Source organism: Malaya genurostris, chromosome 1 (genome assembly GCF_030247185.1).
Source record: "Malaya genurostris strain Urasoe2022 chromosome 1, Malgen_1.1, whole genome shotgun sequence".
NCBI lineage: Eukaryota > Metazoa > Arthropoda > Insecta > Diptera > Culicidae > Malaya > Malaya genurostris.
The window spans coordinates 24,479,101-24,505,217 of NC_080570.1; the positions used below are offsets into that span (position 1 = coordinate 24,479,101).

The 26,117-nt window shown below is 37.6% G+C and overlaps 2 protein-coding genes across 3 annotated transcripts in view; one reads left to right on the plus strand and one right to left on the minus strand.

Moving 5' to 3' along the window:
* LOC131435161 (neuropeptide F-like) overlaps nucleotides 1-26,117 on the plus strand; it is a 51,825-nt gene continuing 25,708 nt past the window's right edge. For both annotated transcript variants that reach the window (XM_058602769.1, XM_058602778.1), the window contains exons 1-2: nucleotides 1-222; nucleotides 15,539-15,793. In XM_058602769.1, coding sequence (XP_058458752.1) covers nucleotides 15,600-15,793 — 194 coding nt within the window. In that variant the 5' untranslated portion in view covers nucleotides 1-222; nucleotides 15,539-15,599. The remainder of the gene's footprint in view (nucleotides 223-15,538; nucleotides 15,794-26,117) is intronic.
* LOC131435118 (synaptic vesicle glycoprotein 2A-like) lies at nucleotides 17,111-22,309 on the minus strand. The gene is made up of 6 exons (XM_058602667.1): nucleotides 22,025-22,309; nucleotides 21,536-21,697; nucleotides 18,664-18,826; nucleotides 18,469-18,590; nucleotides 17,907-18,318; nucleotides 17,111-17,849 (listed from the first exon to the last, which is right to left on the minus strand). The coding sequence occupies exons 1-6, from the start codon at nucleotides 22,143-22,145 to the stop codon at nucleotides 17,261-17,263; spliced, it is 1,569 nt and encodes a 522-aa protein (XP_058458650.1). The 5' UTR covers nucleotides 22,146-22,309; the 3' UTR covers nucleotides 17,111-17,260.

Here is a 26,117-nt window from a genome sequence, read left to right on the forward strand (position 1 = left end):
AATCTGCACGGATTTCGAGTGGAAGTTATCGTGTGTCTTGACCAGGTGACAGGTGGAAATTCTTTTTTTGGTGCAGCAAATTTCTCCAGTGAGCGAAACATTTGTTGACAGAAGTTCGGAATCGGAAAGTGAAATAATTCAAATTAGCCAACAGTTTGTGTCCGTTTCCGTAGGACAGAAGCAACAAGTGATACGGATAATTTCCCATTTTGTTGGTGCCAGGTACGTATTCTGTGGTGTGAAGATTGAGTTTTGAAACCTTACTCGTGAAATTTCAAAGTTTGACAAATTCAACATCGATGAAACTAGCAACACAAAATAGAACTAATCTAGTGAATGGAACTGAAAGTGTTTAGTATACTTTCTCTTTCCAAAATTATGTTTTTTTTTTGAGAATTTTCTTTAAGGCTTTAATACCACTTAATAGATTTTAGCAGGGCCTAGGGCCAAGAACAAGCGGGCGCCGAAATTCAGAAACTTGAAAAAAACGTCTTTTCCTTAAGGTGAAAAGTGAAATGTGCGATTTTGGCAAACGAAATTTGCTTACACCAAAAATAAACCTTGAGACGGCCCTGGACTTTGGCTTAGAATTTCATTGAAATTTGAATTTTGTTATCATGAAGATTTAACTTTTAAGCGCATATGATTTTTTTCATTCTTGAAGAAAAATCAGGGAAAAAGTTATTAAAAGTCAAATGTGGTGAAAAAAAATCGACCTTCCAACCCCGGGTCTACACTAGGTTGAATCGAGTGTGATCAAATTTGTGGAACACATCAAATCGGAAACGTTTGTTAGTAAAAATACACAATTAGATTCTTTCCCCGAACTTCGGCAAAACTTTGCCGAGATTTGGTTCCAGTTCCTGTTTTTTGATTCCTGACTTAATACATTATATTTCCAGTATCAAATTTCATTTTTTTCCTTTCTCTAAAGAAAGGTATTAGAATTGCTGGAAAACCCGACTTTCGAACGGAGCCTCGGAGACCCATAGTGTTATTATACCATTCGACTCAGTTCGACGAGATCGGAAAATGTCTGTGTGTGTGCACTTTTCGAAGATATTTATACACGCTCAATTTTCTCAGAGATGGCTGAACCGATTTGAACAAACTTATGCTCGTTTGAAAGCAACTATCGGACCCTTGATCAAGTTCGAAGACCAAATGGCTGTGACTTTTGGTTCCGGAAATATAATGGTATAAGTGACGTAACCGACAAAACACGTTGTTTTTTAACGCTCTAATGTATATAAGGGTGCCAATATTTTGTGATCACCTCTAATTTCGTAAAGCGCTATTGTTCAAAGGATTAAGCACCTCGAAAAAAGTCCCCATACAAAATTTTCGATTTGAAAATTTTCGATCTTGAAAAATCACCATGAGATTTCCGAAATTGAAAAAAAAAAATTTGATGTCAAACGTCTTAGAATTGCATGAAACGTGGAGATTTAGTATAATCTCAAAAAAAAATTTTTTTTTTGAAAAAATCGTCTTTCTGGGACTTTTTGATATTTTTTCTAAGTCCCAGAAAGTCGATTTTTTTCAAAATTTCTTCGGGATGACACTAAATCTCGACGTTTCATGAAATTCTAAAACTTTTAGCATCAAAACATTTTTTTTTTCGATTTCGGAAATTTCATTTCTGGTTCCGAAATTATGGGGTAAAATGTGCAAAAATTGTGAAAATAAGTGCACCAACTTTTTTTTGCAGATGGCTAAATCGATTTTCACAAACTTAGATTCAAATAAAAGGTCCTTAGGTCCCATACTAAATTCCTGAATTTCATCCGGATCCGACCTCCAGATCCGGAAATATAGTGCAATGTCTGTTAAAAATTTCATACCATCATTGAAAAGGGTAAAAAATGTAAACAATTATTTATGCCGTTTTTCATTGAAAAAGACTGGTGGCGTGGATTGCTCTGATTTTGCACTTTCGAGCAGAAATGCAATATTTTGACGGTGTTTCATTGCCATTTCTGCTCGAAAGTGCAAAACCAGAGCAATCCACGCCACCACTCAATGAAAAACGCCATTAGATAGACCTCAAATCTGCCTACAGGTTTTGTCAGTAGACGGCCAAACAAACCGATTTCGGTTCTTCTTTCAAGAATCGAAGAAAATATATATGGTAGTATGATTGATACGAGAAAGGCATCATTACTAGGTGGATTAAAACAGGTTTTTAGATTAGCATCACTCTTCTCATACGAATAGGCAACGCAAATCAATCGCTTGGTTAGAAAAATGATGCCTAATATGTGACACAAACACTGAAGCATGCTTTTGTGAACTACTCGAATCAATCTGAATCAATTGGTTTCAAAAATGAGTGCAAATTAGTGTCCGAAATAATTTAATAAAAAGATGAAAAATATTTTTAAGAGACTGTTTTGAATAAAGAGAAAGGCATTATCACACCACTAGGTGGATTAAGAACGGTTTTTATCAAATGTTTTTGATGCAGCTGACTGCAAAATGGCCCCTCCTCTCAGCAATCGTTTCCTTCGATGGCTAATTTTTCGAACGAGGTCAAGGATTCGATCACTGTTTTACAGTGGAACTGTAGAAGTATCATCCCGAAAATAGATCCTTTTAAATACTTAGTAAATAATCTGAAATGTGACGCATTTGCATTGTGCGAAACTTGGTTAACTTCTGATGTATCACTAAACTTCCACGATTTTAACATTATTCGCCTGGATCGAGATAATCCCTACGGAGGAGTACTTTTGGGGATCAAAAAGTGCTATTCCTTCTTTCGAATTAACCTCCCCTCGATATCAGGTATTGAAGTTGTCGCATGTCATGTCACAATTAAAGGCAAGGACCTTTGTATTGCTTCCATCTATATTCCCCCTAGAGCCTCAGTTGGGTACCACTGGCTCAGCAGTATCATGCAACTTCTTCCCGCACCGACGTTAGTTTTAGGAGACTTTAACTCTCACGGTGCGGGATGGGGTTGTCTTCATGATGATAACAGATCAGCTATGATCCATGATATTTGCGACAACTTCAATATGACAATCTTGAATACGGGAGAAATGACACGAATTCCCGCACCACCAGCAAGACCAAGTGCGCTGGACTTATCCCTCTGCTCGACATCGCTACGGTTGGATTGCACGTGGAAGGTAATCCCTGATCCCCACGGTAGCGATCATCTGCCTATCGTAATTTCAATCGCCAGCGGATTAAGACCATCGGAAACAATCAATGTTTTGTATGACCTCACACGAAATATTGATTGGAAATGCTACGCAATATCGATATCTGAGAAACTAGAAACAACACAAGAACTTCCTCCGGAGGAAGAGTATACGTTTATGGCTGGCTTGATTCTCGACACTGCGATTCAAGCTCAGACGAAACGTATACCCGGCGCGAATACTAACATTCGTCCTCCCAACCCGTGGTGGGACAAAGAGTGCTCATCACTGAATGCGGAAAGATCTTTAGCATTCAAAAAGTTCAGAAAATATGGAACACCTGATAATTATAGAAATTACGCAGCGCTAGATAAGCAAATGAAGAACTTAGTTAAAGCAAAGAAACTAGGTTACTGGCGACGGTTTGTTGACGGATTAACAAAAGAAACATCGATGAGCACTCTTTGGAACACAGCCCGACGAATGCGCAACCAAAACACAACGAACGAAAGCGAGGAATATTCTAACCGCTGGATATTCGATTTCGCTAAAAAAGTATGTCCTGATTCTGTTCCGGAACAGAAGATATCCCGCGCCGCGACTTCGAATACAAACGAAACACCGTTTTCGATGGTAGAGTTCTCACTTGCGCTCTTGTCGTGTAACAATAAGGCCCCGGGGCTAGACAGAATTAAATTCAACTTGTTGAAAAATCTTCCTGACTCTGCCAAAAGGCGCTTGCTGAATTTGTTTAACAAGCTCCTCGAGGGTAATATTGTTCCACACGACTGGAGACAAGTGAGAGTTATCGCCATTCAAAAACCTGGGAAACCAGCCTCCGATCACAATTCGTATCGGCCGATTGCTATGCTTTCCTGTATCCGGAAGTTGTTCGAAAAAATGATTCTCTTCCGTCTAGACAATTGGGTCGAGACTAATGGTTTACTTTCAGATACACAATTCGGCTTCCGCAGGGGTAAAGGAACGAACGATTGTCTTGCGTTGCTCTCAACCGAAATTCAAATGGCATTTGCTCGTAAAGAACAAATGGCATCAGTATTTCTAGATATCAAGGGGGCTTTTGATTCAGTTTCTATAAATATCCTATCTAAGAAGCTGCACCAGCATGGTCTTTCGCCGGTTTTGAACACCTTTTTACATAATCTATTGTCCGAGAAACACATGTATTTTGCACATGGTGATTTGTCGACAATACGATTCAGTTACATGGGTCTTCCTCAGGGCTCATGCTTAAGCCCCCTTTTATACAACTTTTACGTAAACAACATTGATGAATGTATCAACACATCTTGCACGCTAAGACAACTTGCCGACGACAGCGTTGTGTCCATTATAGGACCCAAAGCTACCGATCTCCAAGGACCATTACAAGATACCCTCGACAACTTGTCGACATGGGCTCTTCAAATGGGTATCGAGTTCTCTACGGAGAAAACTGAGCTGGTCGTATTTTCAAGAAAGCGAGAACCAGCACAATTACAGCTTCAACTAGGGGGTGAAACCATAGCTCAGGCCTTCACATTTAAATATCTCGGGGTCTGGTTCGACTCCAAAGGCACCTGGGGATGTCACATTAGATATCTGAAACAAAAATGCCAGCAGAGAATCAATTTTCTTCGCACAATAACCGGAACTTGGTGGGGTGCAAACCCAGGAGACCTGATCAGGCTGTACCAAACAACGATATTGTCCGTAATGGAATATGGATGCTTCTGCTTCCGATCCGCCGCGAACACCCATTTCATTAAACTGGAAAGAATTCAGTATCGTTGTTTGCGTATTGCCTTAGGTTGCATGCAGTCGACTCATACGATGAGTCTCGAAGTGCTCGCGGGCGTCTTACCGTTGAAAAACCGATTCTGGGATCTCTCATATCGATTGCTAATCCGATGCGATATCTTGAATCCGATGGTGATTGAAAACTTCGAAAGGCTTGTCGAACTCAATTCTCAGACCCGTTTTATGTCCTTGTATTTTGATTACATGGCTCAGAATATTAATCCTTCTTCGTTTGTTTCCAACCGTGCTCATTTCTTGGATACTACTAATTCTACTGTGTTTTTCGACACATCCATGAGAGAAGAAATTCGTGGAATTCCGGATCACGTGCGCCCTCAAGTGGCCCCAAATATTTTTTATAATAAATTTAGAACAGTCAACTGTGAAAAGATGTTTTACACTGACGGATCAAACATCAACAGGTCCACAGGCTTCGGAATCTTCAATCAGAACATCACCGCTTCGTACAAACTCAGTGATCCGGCTTCAGTCTACGTCGCAGAATTAGCTGCTATTCAGTACACCCTCGAGATCATTGAAACCTTGCCCAAAGACCATTACTTCATTGTCACGGACAGTCTAAGTTCAATAGAAGCTCTCCGCGCAGTGAAGCCAGGAAAGTATCCCCCATATTTCCTGGGGAAAATACGGGAACATTTGAGAACTTTATCTGAACGGTCTTTTTTAATATCGTTAGTCTGGGTCCCTTCGCATTGTTCCATTCCAGGCAATGAAAAGGCAGACTCATTGGCTAAGGTGGGCGCATTAGAAGGTGATATTTATGAAAGACCAATCTGCTTCAATGAATTTTTCAGTATCTCTCGTCAGAAAACTCTCGAAAGTTGGCAAACTTCATGGAGCAATGGCGAACTGGGACGATGGCTGCATTCCATTATCCCTAGGGTATCGACGAAACCTTGGTTCAGGGGGATGAACGTGAGTCGTGACTTCATTCGTGTAATGTCTCGGCTCATGTCAAACCATTACACCTTCAACGCGCATCTCCGGCGTATTGGAATCGTGGAGAGCGGTCTCTGCGCTTGTGGTGACGGTTATCAGGACATCGAGCATGTCGTATGGACGTGTACGGAGTATCGTGACGCCAGGTCTTTATTAAAGGACTCCCTAAGGGCCCGAGGTAGACCACCTGAAGTTCCGGTCCGAGATGTGTTGGCTAGTCGGGATATCTCTTATATGCTTCTTATATACCAGTACCTCAAACACATTAATATCCAAGTGTAATCTGTTATACCTCGCTCAGAAAGTATAATCTCCACCTACAGGTTCGACACTAACATCCGCCCGATTCTCTCGATCACCGTCCCTGTCCACCATCTTCATTGGAACTAACAAGATCTTTTTTTGTCACTAACTTTTCGTTCCCCCCTTCCATGTCTCTTCACCATCTCGATGGCAACTAATTAGATCTCTGTAGTTTTCAGACATTTTGTTTCCATACCCCCTATTTACCTCGGTTTTCACAATATTTACTTTTTTATTTTCTCATCTCTTCGTAACATCACCATCACCGCCTACGGTCCTACGCTCCAGACGATGACCAGCATGCGGGCCACCCGCCGGGCCTTCGTAGTCTGGGGGTGTTTCCCGCGGACCCACACGGACCGAAGGATGCGGCCAACATGGACATTTGCAAACGCCATATGGGAGACCCTCATGCAATATCCAATTCACCGGCATTACATAATGATACTATTCTAGTTTTAATATAGTCGTAATTAAGATTAGTAAATACCCTTGGCATCTTAGAGCTTAAGCAGTGTGCCTTAAAATTGTATTATAATATTGAATAAAAAAAAAAAAAAAAACGGTTTTTATTCAACGCCCATTTGTTTTTCATATTTTCAAGTGTTTGTATTTTTGTTTTGAATACCGTAATTTCAATAATACTTATTACTATCATTAAATTTTATTTTTAATCTAGGAATTCTTCCTTGATGTACGATTTTTTTCTAACCTTCGGTTCTATTTTCTTGGTTGAAATTTCTATATTCAAATGTCCGATTTCTGGCTTCCGATTTCTTATATTTGACTTCTTACTTCCTCGTAATTGAATTTTTATTCCTTATCTGGAATTTGTAAATCATGTTTTAAATTCCCAAATTTTTATTTTCTAATTTTTCTATTTAACAAGTTTCAGTTCCTGATTTTGAATTTTGATTTAGTCATTTGGTGTTCCTATTTACAATTTCGATTTTTTAATTCCTAGTTCCTAATTTCAAGAAATTGATGAAACGATTTTCATTAATACAGCAATTCGGGCAAATTACCTAAAGCGAAATAAAATTCGACTAAGTAACTTTCGGTAAACCGGCTTTTGGTGCAATGACTCTTGACTAAGTAACTGGTGAACAAAATGCCTTCAGTTTTTTTTTGTTCGACGAAATGATCTGTGCGAAAAGGCGCAGTTACCCGCCAGAATGCCTTGCAACTCCTTAAACAAAATTAATGAAATATCAATTTTCAGCCATGTAAATTAAGTTGGATTAGTGCTGCGTGCACACGCCATATTTTAGGCGAGATTCTTCAAAAGAATAGAATATCCTGCCAATGAGTGCAGCTTGCCTACTGACTTCGGCCCAGAACCCTGAACGCGAGCACACTTCGGATGCCCTTTCCTTTAAATAGGTGGAACATGTAAATGTACCTGGTTTTCTTAGCCTTTCCTGAAATTCCTGTTAGCGTAGAAAGTAGAAGTCATGAGTCCATACTCCATTGTTTTTTTTTTGTTTCGATTATAGAGGTCATTCACCTCTTCGGGCCAAAAAAACCTTCTGACCCTATGTGCGGGGTTGGGAATCGAACCCAGGTGGGCTACGTGAAAGGCATCGACTCACCCATCACGCTATACCCGTCCCCCTCCATTGTTTTGAATTCCGGCAGTTGAAAACTTCAATCATCAAACAACTGAAAATGGGAGAAAACTTATAATCAACTATTTTTTATCCCGGAGTACGGGCCTGAATTTGAGCTAATGGGTAATGAGCTTCAAAAAAGAATCGATTTGCGGAATTTATCCGATGTTTACTAACTGTTGAGTCCTTTTTGCCATCATTTATTTATCTACAACAGAACCAATATTCTGGACCAGGATTTAGGAACCAAAACTGAATTCAAGAATTATATTCGAAATATGGCACAGGATCTGAGTTCAATTGCAAAATTCTTGTTCGGAATTCGGAATTCAGCTAATGAATCATTTCCAGAATCCAGACATTCTAGAACAAAATTATGAGCTTGGATTCCACACATGAATCAAGGAACTGAATTCAGTTCCAAAATTTAAGTCCAGAATTCAAGTTAGGAATTTAACTCTTGCAGGCAGCTTGAATTATTGAAATTACTACTGAAACTGAATTTAGGAATTAAGTTCTGAAAATGGATTCAGGTATTAGGTTATGGAACTGGATTCAGAAATTAAATTCTGGCTCAGTAGTCAGTACAAAAATTTAGGTTCAGAGTTCCGATCTAACATTTAGTTCTAGAATCCAGATCTAAAATTCACATCCTGAATTTTGTTCCGGAATTCTGAATTGAAATCCGAAATTAGGATCCCTGATTAAAATTCGGAACATAAATTGAAGAACTAAATTCAGTTCCAAAATCTTGTCAAGATACCAGTTTCAGAATTAGAATTCAATTCGAGAGTCTTGGTTTTAGTTTTTGAGCCTGTAATCTGGAACAAATTTCTGAAACGAAATTCTTATCCTAATATTAAGTTCAGAATTCAGGTGGACCAAAATCCAGATTCTGTATTCAGTTTTAGAATTTAGAATACGCCAGATTTATATGTAAATTTTGCCGATTTCGTTTGTAAGCAGTTTTGGAATTTTTCGAAGTTTTCATGGACAATCGTCCAATTTACAGACTTTAAATATTGCGTTGGTCTTTTTGTTACTTTTTTCTCGTCATACTTACAAAATTTGACTTTTGCATTGGAGCATTTCTAGAATGCAGTCGAGCAAAATTTTACCTGGCATCTCTGCCAGAAGTTGGACAGATGTTTCAATCCCCTCGCTGCCAATTGCATTAAAATTTTCATATCAATCATTAAAAAGAACAGAAAATAAATCGTCTGTTAACTACAGTTTCAACAAGTAATATACTCTACACTCTTAAATTTTATTGTTGAGTTTCGGCGAAATAATTACCGAGATTGGCACGTTTCGGTAAAATATGTAATTACTGAAAATTTCGCCAATCCTCAGTTTTCTAACTGTCAACTATTGCCAAGCTTATCAGTAGCAATTTTGCTGTTAGCTCGGCAAAAGGGATCGGGATCGAATCAAATTTTGTTCTATTATTGCATGAAATAATACCAATCACAAAAGCCAAGTTTAGGAAATAAGTGTGTTTTATTAATGCTCACTTTAATTTTAAAAAATCCCGAAAAGAAATATCATAGATGAAAACATTTGTTTCTAGTGCTCCTCTTACCTGAAAACAAACAAACATTAAAAGTATATATAAAAAGAACATTTTGATTCCACTTAGCTTTTCGCGCAACACGGATATCTACTTCTCTCGCCCGATTCGTATTCAGCTACATGTGAAATTGTGTCGCCGGTGCTATACAGAACCAATAGGTGGAACAAATTGGCTCAAAAGGCACGTTTCGCAAGAATGATTTAATTGTTAATTTAAATGTTCGTCAAACATACCTCACTTTTCAAGAAGTCTCGTGAACTTACATGTTTCAGCAGTTAAAAATATATGAAATGAAACTTGTTTTCGATCGACTGTGAAAATGAGTCATTTTTGATGCTCGAATATGTCGGTCTTAGAAGATGTAAATTTACACGATCGTTTCTAATCGTGCACTGTTCAAAATCTCAGCAAACGGATTTACTGATTTCTGTATATTTGTTGTTTACGGACAAGCTCAGCTACATATTATGCTTAACATTGGCAATAGAATGCGCTTTACTGAGATATAAGAATGTAAAATACAACACAAAAAGCGTTGTATAATTTTAAAAATATTTTCTGGCTTCTAGACTCGAAAGGGTTGAATCGATGCAAATGACAGTTGCGCTATCTTTGCGGAATTCTGTTGCATCGCAGTCTTTGCTAATCGCCAATGAAAATTACAATATCGTTGGTTTCGAAGCGATGTGAAGTAATCATTTGGTATAGATTTTCCAGATGCCGTATTGAAAGTTAAGCTGAAATCAATTGAATTTATGTAAACAAAATCAACTATTTCTCACTAATAACAATACTCTTGAATTTTTCGACACGAAATCGTATTTATTTACTTTGCTCATTTTTGATTCGGTTCGATTGGGAGTTTTGGCTTCACTATTCGCTGGACTCTTACAATAACAGACTATGCGTATACTTTTCATATTGTTTCCGAAGTAATAACAGTCCCTGGAACAACCCAAGCTTGTATACTGGGAACATTGAGGGCGGTGAAAACTTCTTCTTCGCTTATGTTTAAAGAATAAACATATTCTATCGACAGGATGGTTGTTTATTGATAATTTCAAATCATCATTAAACTTCAAAGTCGTGACAGAACTTTGGACCAGTACTGCCCGAAAAGCAGCGACGAATAAGAAGCAATAACTGGTGATATACTCGCGTTGGAAGGCTCTCTCTTATTTTGTCGTTTATTTTTCTTTCACTAGAAACGAAAACATGGCTCTGATTATAATTTATAGAAGTTTTGTAATTGATGTTTCAATCACTACCTGTTTTATGACAACTATAATAAGTTTCTATTTTGACAAGCGTATCACAGTTTTTAAAGCTTCTATGAAACTCTTTACTCAGACTAACAACTGGATTAAAAATAAAACAAATTCTACAACAATAAAACCATGCATACACGCTTAAAATTGCTTCCAAACATTTTCTTTAAAACATTATTGTCAGCTCAATTCTTTCATAAATCTAGTTTTGCGTGTGTGCGCGTTCATTGGATGACAGTTTCACTTAAAGCAAACTCGATGGTTCTAAAGCACATTTGCTGTGGGCTATTTGATCTATTATTTCTTAGGTTGAGTGAAATTTACATTAAGGAAAATTTGATGGCCGCCATTTTGATGTTCCATACCGTAGCATTTATTGACATCAAATAAACTTCGAAATTCCAAAAACGAGAAAATATGGTGAACTTTTATGATTCATTTTCAGAACGTATGTACAAATTTTGACACCACGAAACAGATTTATACGAAAATGACGAAAAATCAAATAATAAATCATGCAGACTTTCGCAAAAACCGTATTTATTTTAAGGCGATTAGTTGTAATTCTAATTTTTATCCTTACATTTTCGATAAAAAAAAGCGCATGAAGTTTTTACGTTCGTAAGCCTCAAACTCGTAATTAAAATCTAATATATTCTTACTGTTTGTGTTCAAATCCGGCATGACACACACACATTCAAGAAAAATATTATCAAAATAGCGGTTTATTCATAGCGGAATTCATTCCACCCGAATTAATTTAACGTTAATTGTGAAGCTGGTTTCAAAATTTTCTTCAATTTGGAGATTTAACCTAGGTTTATGCTGATTCTTCACTTTGCTTTATAAACCTTATGAAGAATGGGTCCATTTGGCAAGAATATATTCTTATAGTGGGTTTCAGTAGGCTTTCGTGGAGTTTGAAGTTTTGTTGCAAGTATTTATTAATATTAAAAATGTTACTTGGGTTGCGAGTGTCAGTCTATTGTCGTAGTGTTATTTTCCTTTGTTCATGTTTTCGCAAGATGACTCCTCTTTAAGCCCTTAATTTTCATAGTCGCTTTTGAACATGTTCTTAACTTAGTTCAGAAGTGTATGACAGTCATAATACTAGTGCGTAGATTTTGGTCGAACATCTTTAAACAGTCAAATTCAAGTAGACAGAAGAAACATAGTACAAGTGAAATGTCTCAAAAAAACAATCTGACGTATCTGAGTACTAGTTTTACATTTGCCCTTATTCTGAATAACGTCGTATCGATTTTACGATCGTATTTCATTTGTATTCCTAATAACGCTAGCAAAATCAAAGGTAGCTACGATTCGATCGAACTACATTCGATTGAAAAATCAATACATCATTATTCAGAATAAGGGCAATTATTTTTCTCGCATTGTTTAAAGTCTAACTGTGGATTTAATTACCGGAAATTCAACGATACGTGGGCTATGCGAATTGTTTTGTCAAAGTGAGCTGATTCATTTGTTAACAACAATTGTTCAATCAATAAATGCATATTAGTGGACTTATGGTTCTCGAATGGTGTTGTTTGAACCGGGGGCGGCCCGTTTGGCATAAGGTAATTTGGCATAATACCGTTTGGCATAACGCTATTTGGCATAATAGTCTTTTGGCATAATAGTCTTTTGGCATAATGGTCATGTATTGTATTTGTAAATCTTCGTTTGCGTTTCGATCGAGTTATGTTATGCAAGGAAAACTCGAACGAAATATGTGAATTTTTTATTCGGTCCAAATATTTCGATAATATTAGGTGAAATAGCATTATTATTTTTTATAATTAAAATTCTGTAGTAAATAGCACAGTATCATTTTATATAAGCAACTCACTTAGTACTAGAACAATATTCTGTTCGTCATAGATGATTCGGGTCGAGACGGCCGAAGGCCGCGAGTGCGCCGGCGACCCGCCGTCGGAAGCACCGGCCGGTACGGGGGGCAGCGCCCTCGCAGGAATCACCTTTGTTTAGTTGCGGGCGTTTGCCCGGATTACTCAAAGTTAGGAGCTATCCCTTAGTTAAGTCCAAACGAGTGGCAGCGAGGTCGGATAGCAGGTCATTAAAAACGATGAGGCGTAGCCGCATTAGACCTTTCAAAATTGCAGTAAATTAGAACAATTTCTATTAAGCAGCATGTTCATCTGTTATGCCAAATGATTATTATGCCAAATAATCATTATGCCAAATGTCGTTATGCCAAACGGTATTATGCCAAACGGCTTTATGCCAAACGTGGTAGTCCTGTTTGAACCTTAAAAAGTATCTGTAAATTTTATCACTAAAATTTCAACTAGCATTTGAACACGTTGAATATTGGCTACCAAAGCATCAATCGTTGCTGGTTTATCCACATAAACCAAAGATTTCACGTATCCCCTCAAAATATACGCCCTTATTCTGAATAACGACGTATCGATTTTTCGATCGAATCCTAGCTACCTTTGATTTTGCTAACGTTATTAAGAATACAAATGAAATACGATCGTAAAATTGATTCGATGTTATTCAGAATAAGGGCGGTAATCGAGTTGCGTCAAATCACACGAACGCGGAAGCCAATTCATCGATCCATTTCTCGATATAATGTCGTTGAAATCGACAGTCCCACGACAAAAGAACCTAACTGCAAATGACAGTTTCTCTTTGTTTACTTTTTCTTTCATGATTTACCGCACTGGTTTTATATTTGTCGCGTTACTCTTCGCAAGACCTTCAAGGTAAAACCATAAGCTTTCGATTTATAATGGAAACTTTTGAGAAATTGCACTAATGGCTCCGTAATAATCAAAAGAGAAAGTAAACAAAGAGAAGCTCTCATTTGCAGTTAGGCCCTTTTGTCGTGGGACTATCGAAATGTTCTTTCCATAAGTCTACTGTTTCAGCCGCAGCATGACAAGTGGCACCATTCTGTTGGAACCACATTTCGCTCACATCCATATCCTGAAGATTTGGCAACGAAAATTCTTTGATCATGATTCTGTATCGTTTTTGGCTCACGGTAACGAAGTGTCCTTCCTCATTTTAAACGAAATATGGACCGATGATTACTCCAGTCCATATAGACCACACCAAACAGTACATTTATCGAGATGCATCGGTAATTCTTGAACGGCATGTGGATTATCTTTGCCCCAAATACGGAAATTTTGCTTGTGACGTATCCATTCAACTAAAAATGTGCCCCATCACTGAAGAGAATTTTGCGCTGTAAGCAGTTTTAATTGAACATTGATTTGGAAAATAAATGTCCACGATTTGGAAGCGTTGTTCTCGATGATTTGCCAAAAGGTTACTGAGTAGAGACGTCACTTTACACTGTCAAAAAAAACATTCAGACGATAGAGTAAAAAAAAAACACCCGTCATTTCAAAACATTTTGGAACTTAAGCGAAACAGTCGAAAATTGAAGTAAAATTTATGCTTGCTCATGGAAGCTCATGAACGAAAGCTTACGGAATTTGTTCATGATTTTTGTCCTAAAATTCCACCAACTGTTAGTGTTGAAAGATGCGAAAAAGCATCCATTCTGCTTGACCCTGGGCGTAATTCATTACTGACTTCTACCAGCGTAATAAAAAAATGTTTCATTTTTTGTATCCCAGCTCATCATCTAGGGCTTTCTAATATTTCCCTCGTTAGGCCCTAATTAGAAGTTAAACTAAGTTTAATATTAACTCTTCACCATAACGGATGAACCGATATTAATTTTTAAAAGTCGTCGTTCGTCGTCTGCAGCCCGGCAGATTTTTTGTAAGCCCGCCAGCTACTCCTAGGTCCGACACTACCGGGTGACAATTAAATTTTACCCGACCTTCTCGATGTGAACTGTTCAAAAAAATTGAAGGTAGTTGTGATGATAAAAATAAACCAATTCTAAGAAAAAGTTTGTGAGATTTCAATTTTATCACCCAAACCTTCGGGGAAAAACATTGAATGTGTTATCGCTTGAGCCTAGCAATATGATTGCTATCTATTCTGAAAACAATCTCCATATCTCTGCTCGTTTTCCATCAACAAACATAAACAGAACAGAAGAACAGTGGGAGTACCGCTGCATAAATATGACTTCCGAAACTATCTACTGGAAACTGACCACCTACGAGAGTATCAATTCCCAAATGGGGAAAGATGAGCAACCACTGAAATCAGTGATAAGCCACGTTTTCAGTTCTCCGGTTACGGGAAAATCATCGTTTCAGACTTTGTCAGGCATCCCAACGGGGAGAGCCATAATTAATTTACCCTTCGCGAGTTGAGTGGTCGTGCTCCGATGGGCCAAACATCGTTTTCGCCAGACCAAGGATTAATTATTTCAGGTGCTGAAAAATATGATTATTAATAAAAATGAATCTGTACAGTTTCCAGCTTGCAGATGGTATCTGTTGACCCAAACGATTAAGCGTTTATGGTTGGCTCCTCGGAAGTGCAAGTCGCTGTCATTGCAAATTTGCTTCCAGTTTTCTCACATGAGAACCAGCCAAACTGACGGATATTTACAACGTGATTCTGCTTTGTAATGAAATGTAAATATGCTTATGGTGCTTTACCTGTATGAAATATATTATTCATAATCGCTCTATTTGGAGTCATCACCAAAATGAAAAAACCAAAATGTGTTGTCACAGACCAGGATCTTTACCAACATCCCATAAATCACCGATGTTAAGAGAATTTCAACGTTATTGACTCAATGATCCGATGCAATTTACCCCGCCATTTGTGATTACACAACGCTTACCCATTATATCATTGAAACTATAATTTAAAAATGAAACATGATTGCATGTTTTTTTTTTCTTTATTTTTTGTTTCGTCTGCGTATGCACTTTTCGCTTACCTTTTGCAATCCAACAGTATTTATTTATAGATTCTCAACCTGGAAAGCGCCGCGGCACGCACCAAAACAACAAGAGAAATGGCCTCCCCGTCGTCATCGTCGTCCTGCGCGTTCTCCCAGCGGGTCTTCGTCGCCCTGATGGTATGCACTCTACTGCTCAACCTAAGTTCCTTCACCGAGGCTCGGCCCCAGGACGACCCGGCTTCGGTGGCCGAAGCCATCCGGCTTCTGCAGGAATTCGAAACCAAACACGCCCAGCACGCTAGACCCAGGTAAGAGAAAAGTCTATTATTTGAACCTGTATTTATTAACCTACCATCGAGAGCGCATTGCGAGGCGATATATGAATAAAAAAAACCCTGCATGGTGGGAATCGATTCACGCTACATAAATTAGAATTATGAACAACACGATCGCGATTGCGGGCACTTACAGTCTAGTCTGGCGGGGAATTCCCTTAATCGAACCGTCAAGCGAAAAACGTCAGATTTGAACTTCGTTAAGGCCAGCTCAGCCTACTGCGCTACGAAAGGGCCGACCTGGCAGCTCTAGGGCGAAAACCACGAGACCGCGTGCGTTGACAGATTTATTTTTGCTGGTTTTACAAGTTTTACCTCCACCACTTGCTCAAACAGAGCTGCACATTCGAGGAATAGCCCAAGATACGTTGACCTTTCGTAGCGTTTCATGAACACTTTCAGGAGAAGATCATCTACATGTGGTTTCGTTGTTTTTTTTTTTTTTTCATCCGCCCGCTTGAAACACAAATGATTTTTTGTTCCGGTGCTGGGAATGCATCCAGCAAACGCATTTAAGCTCTCAATGTTCGGCACGTGTTAAGCAAGACTAGTTATTATTAAAGCTGTTTTTACGTGGGATGATGTATAACAGAGTTTGTTCCGAGAAATGTCAAAAGTTATCTCTCCTGTTGAGGATTCAGTTCATATAAGGACATTAGACTTTTCAATGTTAAATAAAATTTGGTACGGTATAAGCGCTATTGTTGCTGTCAATGTCAATGTCATTGGTTTCAGAAATCGACTAGAATAGATCAATAGTTATTGCAGTTTGCTCAGGTTAATTGCACACATAATGGAACGAATCTTCGATTTTACAAATTCTAAAATTATGAATTATTAATATTTACTCACAATGCCGGCTACATTCAGTGTTAGCTGAAAGCAACCATTATTCTTCCCATCACTTTCAGCTGCTTTGGTTCTCCGAAAACAAAAGCAATACCGAGGCACTACATGTAGTGCGACACAACAATTCTCAAAGTTATGCAATATAAAAGCAATATACCAAGGGCATCCTCAGAACTCCGAGCGGTCAGCATCAAAGACACTGCATCATCAAATGATAGAACCCCTCGTCTATTTTGTTTGATGATACCTGCCGCGTTTGGGAGATATCAACAAAGCGTCATGTACATTTCGTCACCAGTAATCTTGAATTACTCAGTTCAAAAGAAAGTTTAAACGGTGATGGGAGTACGGCCATAGATAAATAAATAAACTCCACCTGTGAGGGTTCCTATAAATGGAGCGTGGGGTAGAAACACAACATAAAGTAAAACGATACTAGTCTTCTTATCTTAGCGCCGTACAGGCATTCTTGAGACTTTATTTTTTTCGGTTTGAACTCGAATCTGTTGAATTTTCCACCATCTCTTTGAAAGAAAAAAGTTTTCTCCGTAATTCGCGCTCACGCTTCTTGAAATTCAAGACAAGATTCAGCTACCGTCGGGGAAGTATGAGTGTCAAAACGGCTCCCATCAGGGAGCTTGCTGCGAAAAGAACGAACGTCATCGTGCAGTTTCTCTCCATTATTAGTCCGATTAGGTTGGTACCGGCAACACTGCCCAATCGGCCCATCATAAGACTCAACCCGACTGCCATCGCTCGAACGTTGGTAGGAAATATGGACACAGCTGCTCCGTTTACCAGTGATATTGAGACTCCGGCGAAGACCATAAACGAACAAAACAGCATTAGCACGAGATACATATTATCGATGAATAACAACAGCATTCCGAACGTTCCGGAGATGAACAGATTGAAGAACAGGATATAACCTCGTTTCACTTTGCGCAGAACTGCGGATACAGCGAGGTAAGAAACGGCGTAGATTGATCCCAAAACGATGACGTAAATAAAAACATCTTGTGTCATATGATCATCGCATTTGGCAACCTCGTTTAGAGCGAATTCTTTATCGGAGTCGTTCTGATCTTCTATGATATCGCAGATACCTTCCGAATTGTTCCGGACAACCGATGTCAATTGGTTGATAATCTCTGGATACCATAAACCCATTCCAGCAGACCTACAAAAAATTATTCATAAGAGAATGATCTTCCATAGTCTACCGATAAGTACTTACACAAAATACATTCCAAACTGTAGCGCACAGCAGACGATAAAATATAGCAGATTTGGTCTTCGGAACAGCGGAGTCGTTTGATTCCACATGCCACATAGAACTGCTAAAAATCCTTTCCTCTGTTTGCCTACATCATCTTCGCACACTTCCGGAGTTATCCGTCGAACGGAGAACTCATCTAGCGTAGCACCTGCATTGTTACCCAGGAACATGTTCTGCAATACCTTCAGTGCCAAATCATCCCTTCCTTGGGAAAGATAGAACTTGGGACTTTCGGGCAGGAAGATCATCCAAACACCAGCAATCGCACCGGGCAACGAGTACAGGATCAACAGCAAACGCCACGGCCTAAATTCCACCAAACCCCAAAGATCGACGCGCCAGTCGAACGATAAAACTAACCAACCGAGAGCTGCGAAAGATGCGACAAAAAATACATGACAGATGATAAAATAATTTGTAAATTATCCACTGCTGTGCTGCAATCGGCTAGATGACAATCAGCTAAGAAAAAATCGCCTTCAATTCCGCAAATCAATTCTTTACGGTAGCATTGAATTACCTCCGGTAAAGATAGACGATAATCCGACAGCAACACTGGCAAAAGATATTATCATGGTTCGCTTCTCAGTATTCGTAAATTCGCCCAAATATGCGTAGATGGTGGCCGACGGTGCTGAAATGCTAAAAAAAAATAATAATAAAAACGGAACTTAAATTTTTCGGAGAACTTCAAGCGTCTTTTGACAGTTCTTACCACATTCCGACAAGTAACCGAAGAATCACCATGGTGACGAAATCACCCGCCATACTCGACAGCAGCGAACATAGAAAGTTGAGTATCAGTGAAATAATGATCACATTTTTGCGCCCTTTGGTATCTGCCAGATATCCCCATAGATGCAACGTCAGGATGATTCCTATACAAACAAAAATAAATACGTCAAATTCAATAATTGTGTATGCAAAGTTCGCTACCGTTATATTTTGTACATTATTGAAGTGAACTTACAATAGCGTGTAAGAAGTTTATCGATAATAAGCTATCCACATACATTTGTGTTGTACGCATGTATTTGTGATGGTTTTTTATGCTCAGATCACAGCATGATGTGCGTTTGGCTGTCAGCTTTCGTTTGTTTACTTGTTTGTGCGGTTGAAATTCTGCATTTTCAAAATGTCGCGTATTGAAAAGGAAGTGAAAATTAAGGTTCTGGACACATGGCTAACTGAGAAGGGTATTACTATGCGAAAATTGGTGAAGCGGTTTGGAATTCATCATGCCAGTGTTAAAACCATCATTAATAAGTTTGGGGAACACTATTATTTGGATGAGCTACCAGGAATAAGCAGAAAACCCGGTTCTTCCATCCCAAAACTGGACCAGAAAGTGGTATCTCTAATCATGAAGAACAAATCAATGTTAATCGTAATTTGGCCAAAAAATTAGGAACGAGTGTTGGAATGATCCAGCGTTTCAAGAGGCGAAATCACCTGAAGACCAAGACAAGAAGCAGAAAATCTCGAAACAAAGCGTAGAACAGAAGAAGCGAGCAGCAACAAGGGCCCGGAAATTATATTCGCGTCTTTTGCAGTGTCCGGATGCATGTGTTTTGAGGACTCAAAAACCCTTCCAGATCCACAATACTTTACAATCATCGTTGGGGAGGATCTGAGCGATGCGGACAGGTCCATTCAAGTGGAGAAATTCGATCGAAAGGTACTGGTATGGCAAGCAATTTGTAGTTTGAAGTAAACTATTTCTTACACTACCGGAACTATAAATGCAGGAATCTATCGATCTGAGTGGCTCCAGAAGAGATTGCTGCCTTTATATAAGAAGCATAGTACACCTCCACTGTTTTGGCTGGATTCAGCGTCGGCTCACTATGCCAAAACTACTCTCAATTGGTTTGCGGAAAAGGGTACAAATTTCGTTGAGAAAAATATCAATCCACCAAATTGCACTCAGCTTCGACCCATCGAACGTTACTGGGCAATCGTGAAGAGGGTTTTCAAGAAGTCTGGTCTGGTAAGGCAGCTGGGAACATGCAGGAGTTCAAAAAAAATTGATGAAGTGCGTTTGATCAAAAGTTCGAAAATTCGTGAAGAAATACTTAAATTTCATCCGGTTTTCATTATGCTCCAGTTTAACCTCGTACAATAAATGATCAATTCTCTGATGATATGCAACACGTGGACAAATTGACAGCTTCAATACATCCGTCATATGAGTAAAAACTTTGATTATCTGGTTCTGTTCGCAATGGCGACTCCAAACAAATCGTCAACGTTGCTTAAACGTTGCTTAGTGGATAAGCAGCCAATAAATTCGACTGCAGTAACGTATTTAATTTCAATTATTTGTTAGTTAATTTCAATTAATTGTTAGTTTTAAACGTAAATTTACCTGTTGGATCATTGTTTTCTGTTGATACAAAAGATGAGGAGGTTTATACCTGCTGGAGAGAGAGATTGCTATATTTCTTCTCCATCAACACCAACACCATCCAAATCATTGGCCGAGAGAGTCAAGGCGAAGTCACCATCAGACAATGAAGACTTTCGCCTCCGAAAAGAATAAATTCCGCTTTTTCTTTGAATAATTGCAGTCTTTACTTATATTGTTCCATTTTTAGCAAAATTTCTTGCGGTGCCGGTAACCGAACACCTTTCTTGAAATGGCCAAAATTTAACACTTTACTAAATTGAAAATACAATTTTTCCAATCAAATAAATCAACTTAGTTTCTTAATCAGTTGTTAGTTAAAGACTTTAGCTTTTAATTGATGCATATATGTTTGCATAATGTGCACTTAGTCAGAAGTTATAAGCTTAAAATAAAAAGAGTGCCGGTAACCGAACACTCCCCCTACTTATTTGACGATTTTGAACCATTTGTTCCGAGTTGATTAAAAAAAGTGAGAAATCTGGCATTTCATATGCAGAAAATTGGAAAGTCGGGTGAACTCTACAAAATCATTAAAAAGATCTGGTTTGTTAGAGTGTCTGTCGAAATAAAAAAAAATCTGGCAAATGCCAGATAAATCTGCAATATTGCAACTCTGGCCAGAGGATGATTTTCTACAAAGACGTCCATGTGCATCCAGACTTAGGTAGCTTACGGATGAGAGTTAGACAATAGCTGAATATTGACAATAATATTGTTGTAAGGGCCGCTAATGTCACGGTTGCTTTCGTATTTGCGAACTTATCGCTTCAATGGCTTAGAAAAAAAAGTAAACTAAGAGAATACTCTCATGATTACTTACACGTTATAACAAATTCACTCCAGATATGGTCGTATACGCTTACTAGAGCTACGTTGACAAGCTCAAACAAACACGCTTCTGGTTGATATACGAGCACAACAAAGTACCGACTTAAGTTAAGGTAAATGTATCAATAGTCACATTATTCTGCTGATTACCTGGTCTACAATCAACGAATTTCGATGTCAATATCACTATTTCGGACTTAGGCAGCTATACCATAGCTGAATTAAAGTGAAAAATATTCAATACAATTGTTATTGCGACGCGAAAATTTGAACTAAATAACCAATGATTTTAATAAAATAAGATGAATTTTGTTGCCGAAACACCTAATGGTACGGTTACCCTACTTACCGGCAAAGCTCACTCCTGTTAGCATTCCCTTGTCAGTTGCCGACAAATTCAAATCGCAGTGTGCCGCGGGTACCAGAATAGAAATTCCCATGGTCTCGTTGGAAACGGCCTGGATGACAAGCGCGGACATCAAAAAAATATGCTGACTGATTCGGCCAAATCCTGATTGAATTGAGAACGTTCATGTTAGTCGATGAGTTAGGGTAATACTGTAAGGGTAATCGTCTTCGATTCTGCACTGTAAATTAGTTCATTTTGAACAGCTAGGGCATGCCAGCAGTTCAACGTCTGTCTATCCTGCGGTTCATACTGAACTGTTATGGTGAACTAACTCTGCACTGGCGGATCGAATTCGAAACGGTTACTAGTTGGCTTAAGAATAAAATAACTGAGCTCGTATTGGCTGTTTTTAACCAAATCTCAAATTAACAAAATAATTTTCTCGTTGAATGAAGCGGCAATCGAAGAAAAAAAAACGAATGTACTCACCGACTAGTTTGATGGCTTCATCAAAACTATGGCTTTTAACTTCCAACACTTTTTTATTGTCGTTACCCAAAGCTTCAATGGTGAAAATTTTTCCAATACTCTTTTCATCTTGTTTGGTCATTTTGTTAATTGAAAGAAAATTTTATTTCAACAAAAAAACCGTTCAAATCAATAAAATTTCCTCTATGAAAATTTTGAAAACACTTTTTCACAAATGCATTGATGCAAGAATCAGCAGCTCTACTCGTTGGTACATTTTCAGAACAACTGGCTCATGTGAAAATTTGTTCCTTGAACTACCAATCTTTGTATCTCCTGATGTTTTTCGACTACAAAGCAAACTGATAAGATCGACTTCACTTGTTGACATGATTAACCCGTTACAAATCTGTAATGAGTGACACTTCATTTACTTAGACATCTCCAAATGAACTAAATATCTTCTACTTTTTTTACACTGTTGAAAATAATTTTCGAAATCAATCACTTTGTTCAATCAATCATTTTGTCGTCGTATTCATGACATTTTTTGAGCGTCTCTCAGCCTTAAGCTGCTGTCACAATTAGTGCAAAAAGTTTAACCGAGAATGGAGCAATATGTTTGTGAAAAGTGAAATGTGAGAAATATACTTACAGTACATCAAAGGAGCCGAGCCAATCAAATTTATCGTTTCTTCTCTGACATGATCCCTTTGAATTGCTTCAAGTAGATTTTTCGCTTCTCGAATGCTAAAATTTTTACAAAAATTACTCCTCTCCAGTAAAAAGAACTTTTTTCAGTAAACAATAGGAAAATAGTTTGAAATAGAAAACGAACTGACGAAACGAGCAAAAATGAAAAATCCGTGAATAAATTACCGTAGTTACAGGACTCGAACCAACTTTATGTCTGAACAAGCAGAATAAATCTACTAATATCAATATAAATTCTGATTAATGATGATTAAAAAACGCATTCAAAATTAGAAAAACTTTCGAATAAATAATAAAAACAAACAAGCAATCATACTTTATTTTGTTTAACTTTTCACTCGGTGTAGCTTTCCCAAAGAGAGTACTTGACATATATGTGAAAGAAATTATAGATGTCCAAAGATAAAGAACCTCTGACGATAATATATGACATGAATAAACATGTTTTGTATTTGTTTACTAAAAGCTTTCCTCCTCAGACGGACTGCAAACATTCACCATGACCTGCACTCCATTGTTTATTGTCGCTGCAGCACCAACCTGCAATTCGCTGGACCGCTGAAGCGCAGCAAAGATTCCGAGCGACGTCAGTTCATAGCGGCCCTTACACGATCATTAAAAGTGTCATTACTAAAAAGTAATGACACTTTTAATGATCGTGTAAGTTCTGCGAGTTCAGTAATGACACGAGTAATGATGGAATTCCGGATTTTCCATCATTACCAACATTATTTCTTCTTGTTTTTTGTGTGGAAGTGCTGAATATCGTCAGTTGTATTAAATGAGAAAATTTGACAACCATGAAGTAAACATTCTCCAGAACTGTACGTGAAAAAAAAATCTGGAAATGACAAACCCTAACGTTTCAATGGTAAATAGAATTCATTTTCAGCTAAACGAAGATAAAGAATATTGCTAATATTCTTTAATTGCTGAGAGAAAGTTTTTCTGGTTAGAAGCCCCGTGCTGGAATCGTTACAAATACTCATCATTAATAATGAACGTGTAATGCTAAAAAGTAATGATGTACAGTAATGCAGTAATGACGAGCGTTTCAGCAGAAGTGTCATTACTTAGTAATGACACTTTTAATGATCGTGTAAGGGCCGCTCATCAATTGATAGAACCATGTTACATCCTACATATTTTGTTATCTTGATTATGAACCACGTGCTTTTATAGAAATGAATCAATTTTCTTGTTTCCACTATCGTAGCTCATAACAAACGAATATCATTTTCTGTGTAAGTTTTAGGTTACTAATATATGTTTAGAAATCAATAAATTTGAAACTGAATGTTATATGGTGGAATTGCGTATAATTTTGAGAGATTGATATATTTCATGACAGTCTACTTAAAATTGGTACATTGTGAACGTCACTGAAGGGCACAGAGCCAGGCCAGTTGACATAATTTCTTTGAATATTTGCTACCACATTATTGTTAGAGCTAAGGTTTTGAATAATAGTTCGGAATCCGAGCAGAAACAGTCGAATAGGGAAAGTTCTTAAGCGGTATTCAAGCCATTCTACAGTAAATACCGAGCCGGAAAATATGATTAAAACTTCGAAAAAAGAGTGCAAAATTAAATATTTTTTTTTCTGGAAGATGTAAGAGTGAAATCTAAGGGAAAATTTATTGGTTGTTTATCACACGTCGGTACATTGAGCGCAGCACGTAAAAAAATAAACCATTGATTTTACAGCATAAACAATTGATTCACAATTAGATCTATGGGTTACAATACATTTTATTGTATCTTGACAATTTTTTTTCATTTCCAATGATTCAATATATTGTTTCTACGACTCACAACTGAATTTATTGTACACGTGGTGTTTCAAACAATATGCAAGCTGTACATTTGATTGTTTTCGAAGAAAACATGTATGAGAAAATTTTATGATTTGAATTGTTACGATACTTAACAACCTATACATTCTATTGTAAAAAGCATATTCACAATTAATAAAATAGTGTATAACAATACAATAAAATATTTTTCAATAATCAAAGCAAAATTGTGGAAGGTTTTGTAACAAATTTTGTAACAATTCAAATCTGTTGTTTTTCTACAATATTTTTTATTCGGGAAGCTATTTATATTTAACTGAGCAGTTCAATATAAACTACGGGCATTAGAAGAAAAACGCGCAGTTTTCAGTGTAAATGACAAAATTTTGACACTGAAATAAAGTATAAAGCTTTACTTCTTCTTAGCGAGCTTTACTGAACTACTAGATTGTACTAGCAGTTCGATGCTGCTGGTTCACGGATCAGTCGAAGGCGAAGTATATCACTTGAGCAAAGAATACTGACAAAATTGAGTGATTCAAAATCCAGTAAGTACTATATGTCGATTTTTTACCGTGAAAACTTTTTTATTCTTTAGTATAATTCCCATCTAGAGAGATACATCTGACCCACCGGTCCTCCAACATGGTTGATCTTTTTGAAAAAAAAAAAAGAATTATCAAGTCCATCAAAATAAGCTCCAGTTTCTGTAATGAAAATTTCTTTTCCTGGAGAAACCTTTTCAGGTTTGGAAATAGATAATAGTCGCTGGGGATCAGATCTGGAGAATACGGGAGATGGTGGACCAGTCCGTACCGCAAATCATTCAATTTCACCGCTCCTTTTATGCATGATTGCGTATTTTTCCATAGCTTGATGGAAACTAGAGCTCGTCTAACACGATCAGCTGTTATTCAAACACAAGTGGATAGATTGTCCTAGAGGCTTGTTTCACAGTAAAGTGCAGTGGCAAAAATGGTTACTAATACACTACAAATTTTTTAATTCACATTAGACAGTTTTCCCAATCAGCACACTGAACCAAACAACTCCAAATATATGGAATATTTCTCGATATACACTGCACGAAAAATGAAGCATTAAATACGATTTAGAATCGCAATCTGATACTAACTCGGATGAGATTATTTTGTTTTTATAAAAATCCCTATTTATATAAATATGTGTGAAATGTGCCTGCAGAACTAAACAAATTAATATTAATGTTAGACCCAGAATTTTACCAACATTTCCGAATTATGTACTACAATTTCTTGATTTGAAAAATTACAGTTACGGTGATAGAAATATACAATATCAGGTTGTTTAATAAACAAATAAATGCTTCAAAACAAAACAATTTAGTAAATGAATGAACCGTAATTCGCCTCAACGTGAACTATCAATTGAAATAAAAGTAAAAAGTATAATTTGTTCCTTTGCTTACTGTATTGCACTTATCATACTATTTATTAACATTTTTTCAGTGCTGAACAAACTTTCTATTAGTCGAATTTTGGAATGGTTTGTCTGTTGAATAAATTCAATTACTTTTTACTATTTTGACTCAAAGTTTAAACTATTCGCAAAACAGTTCACAGCAA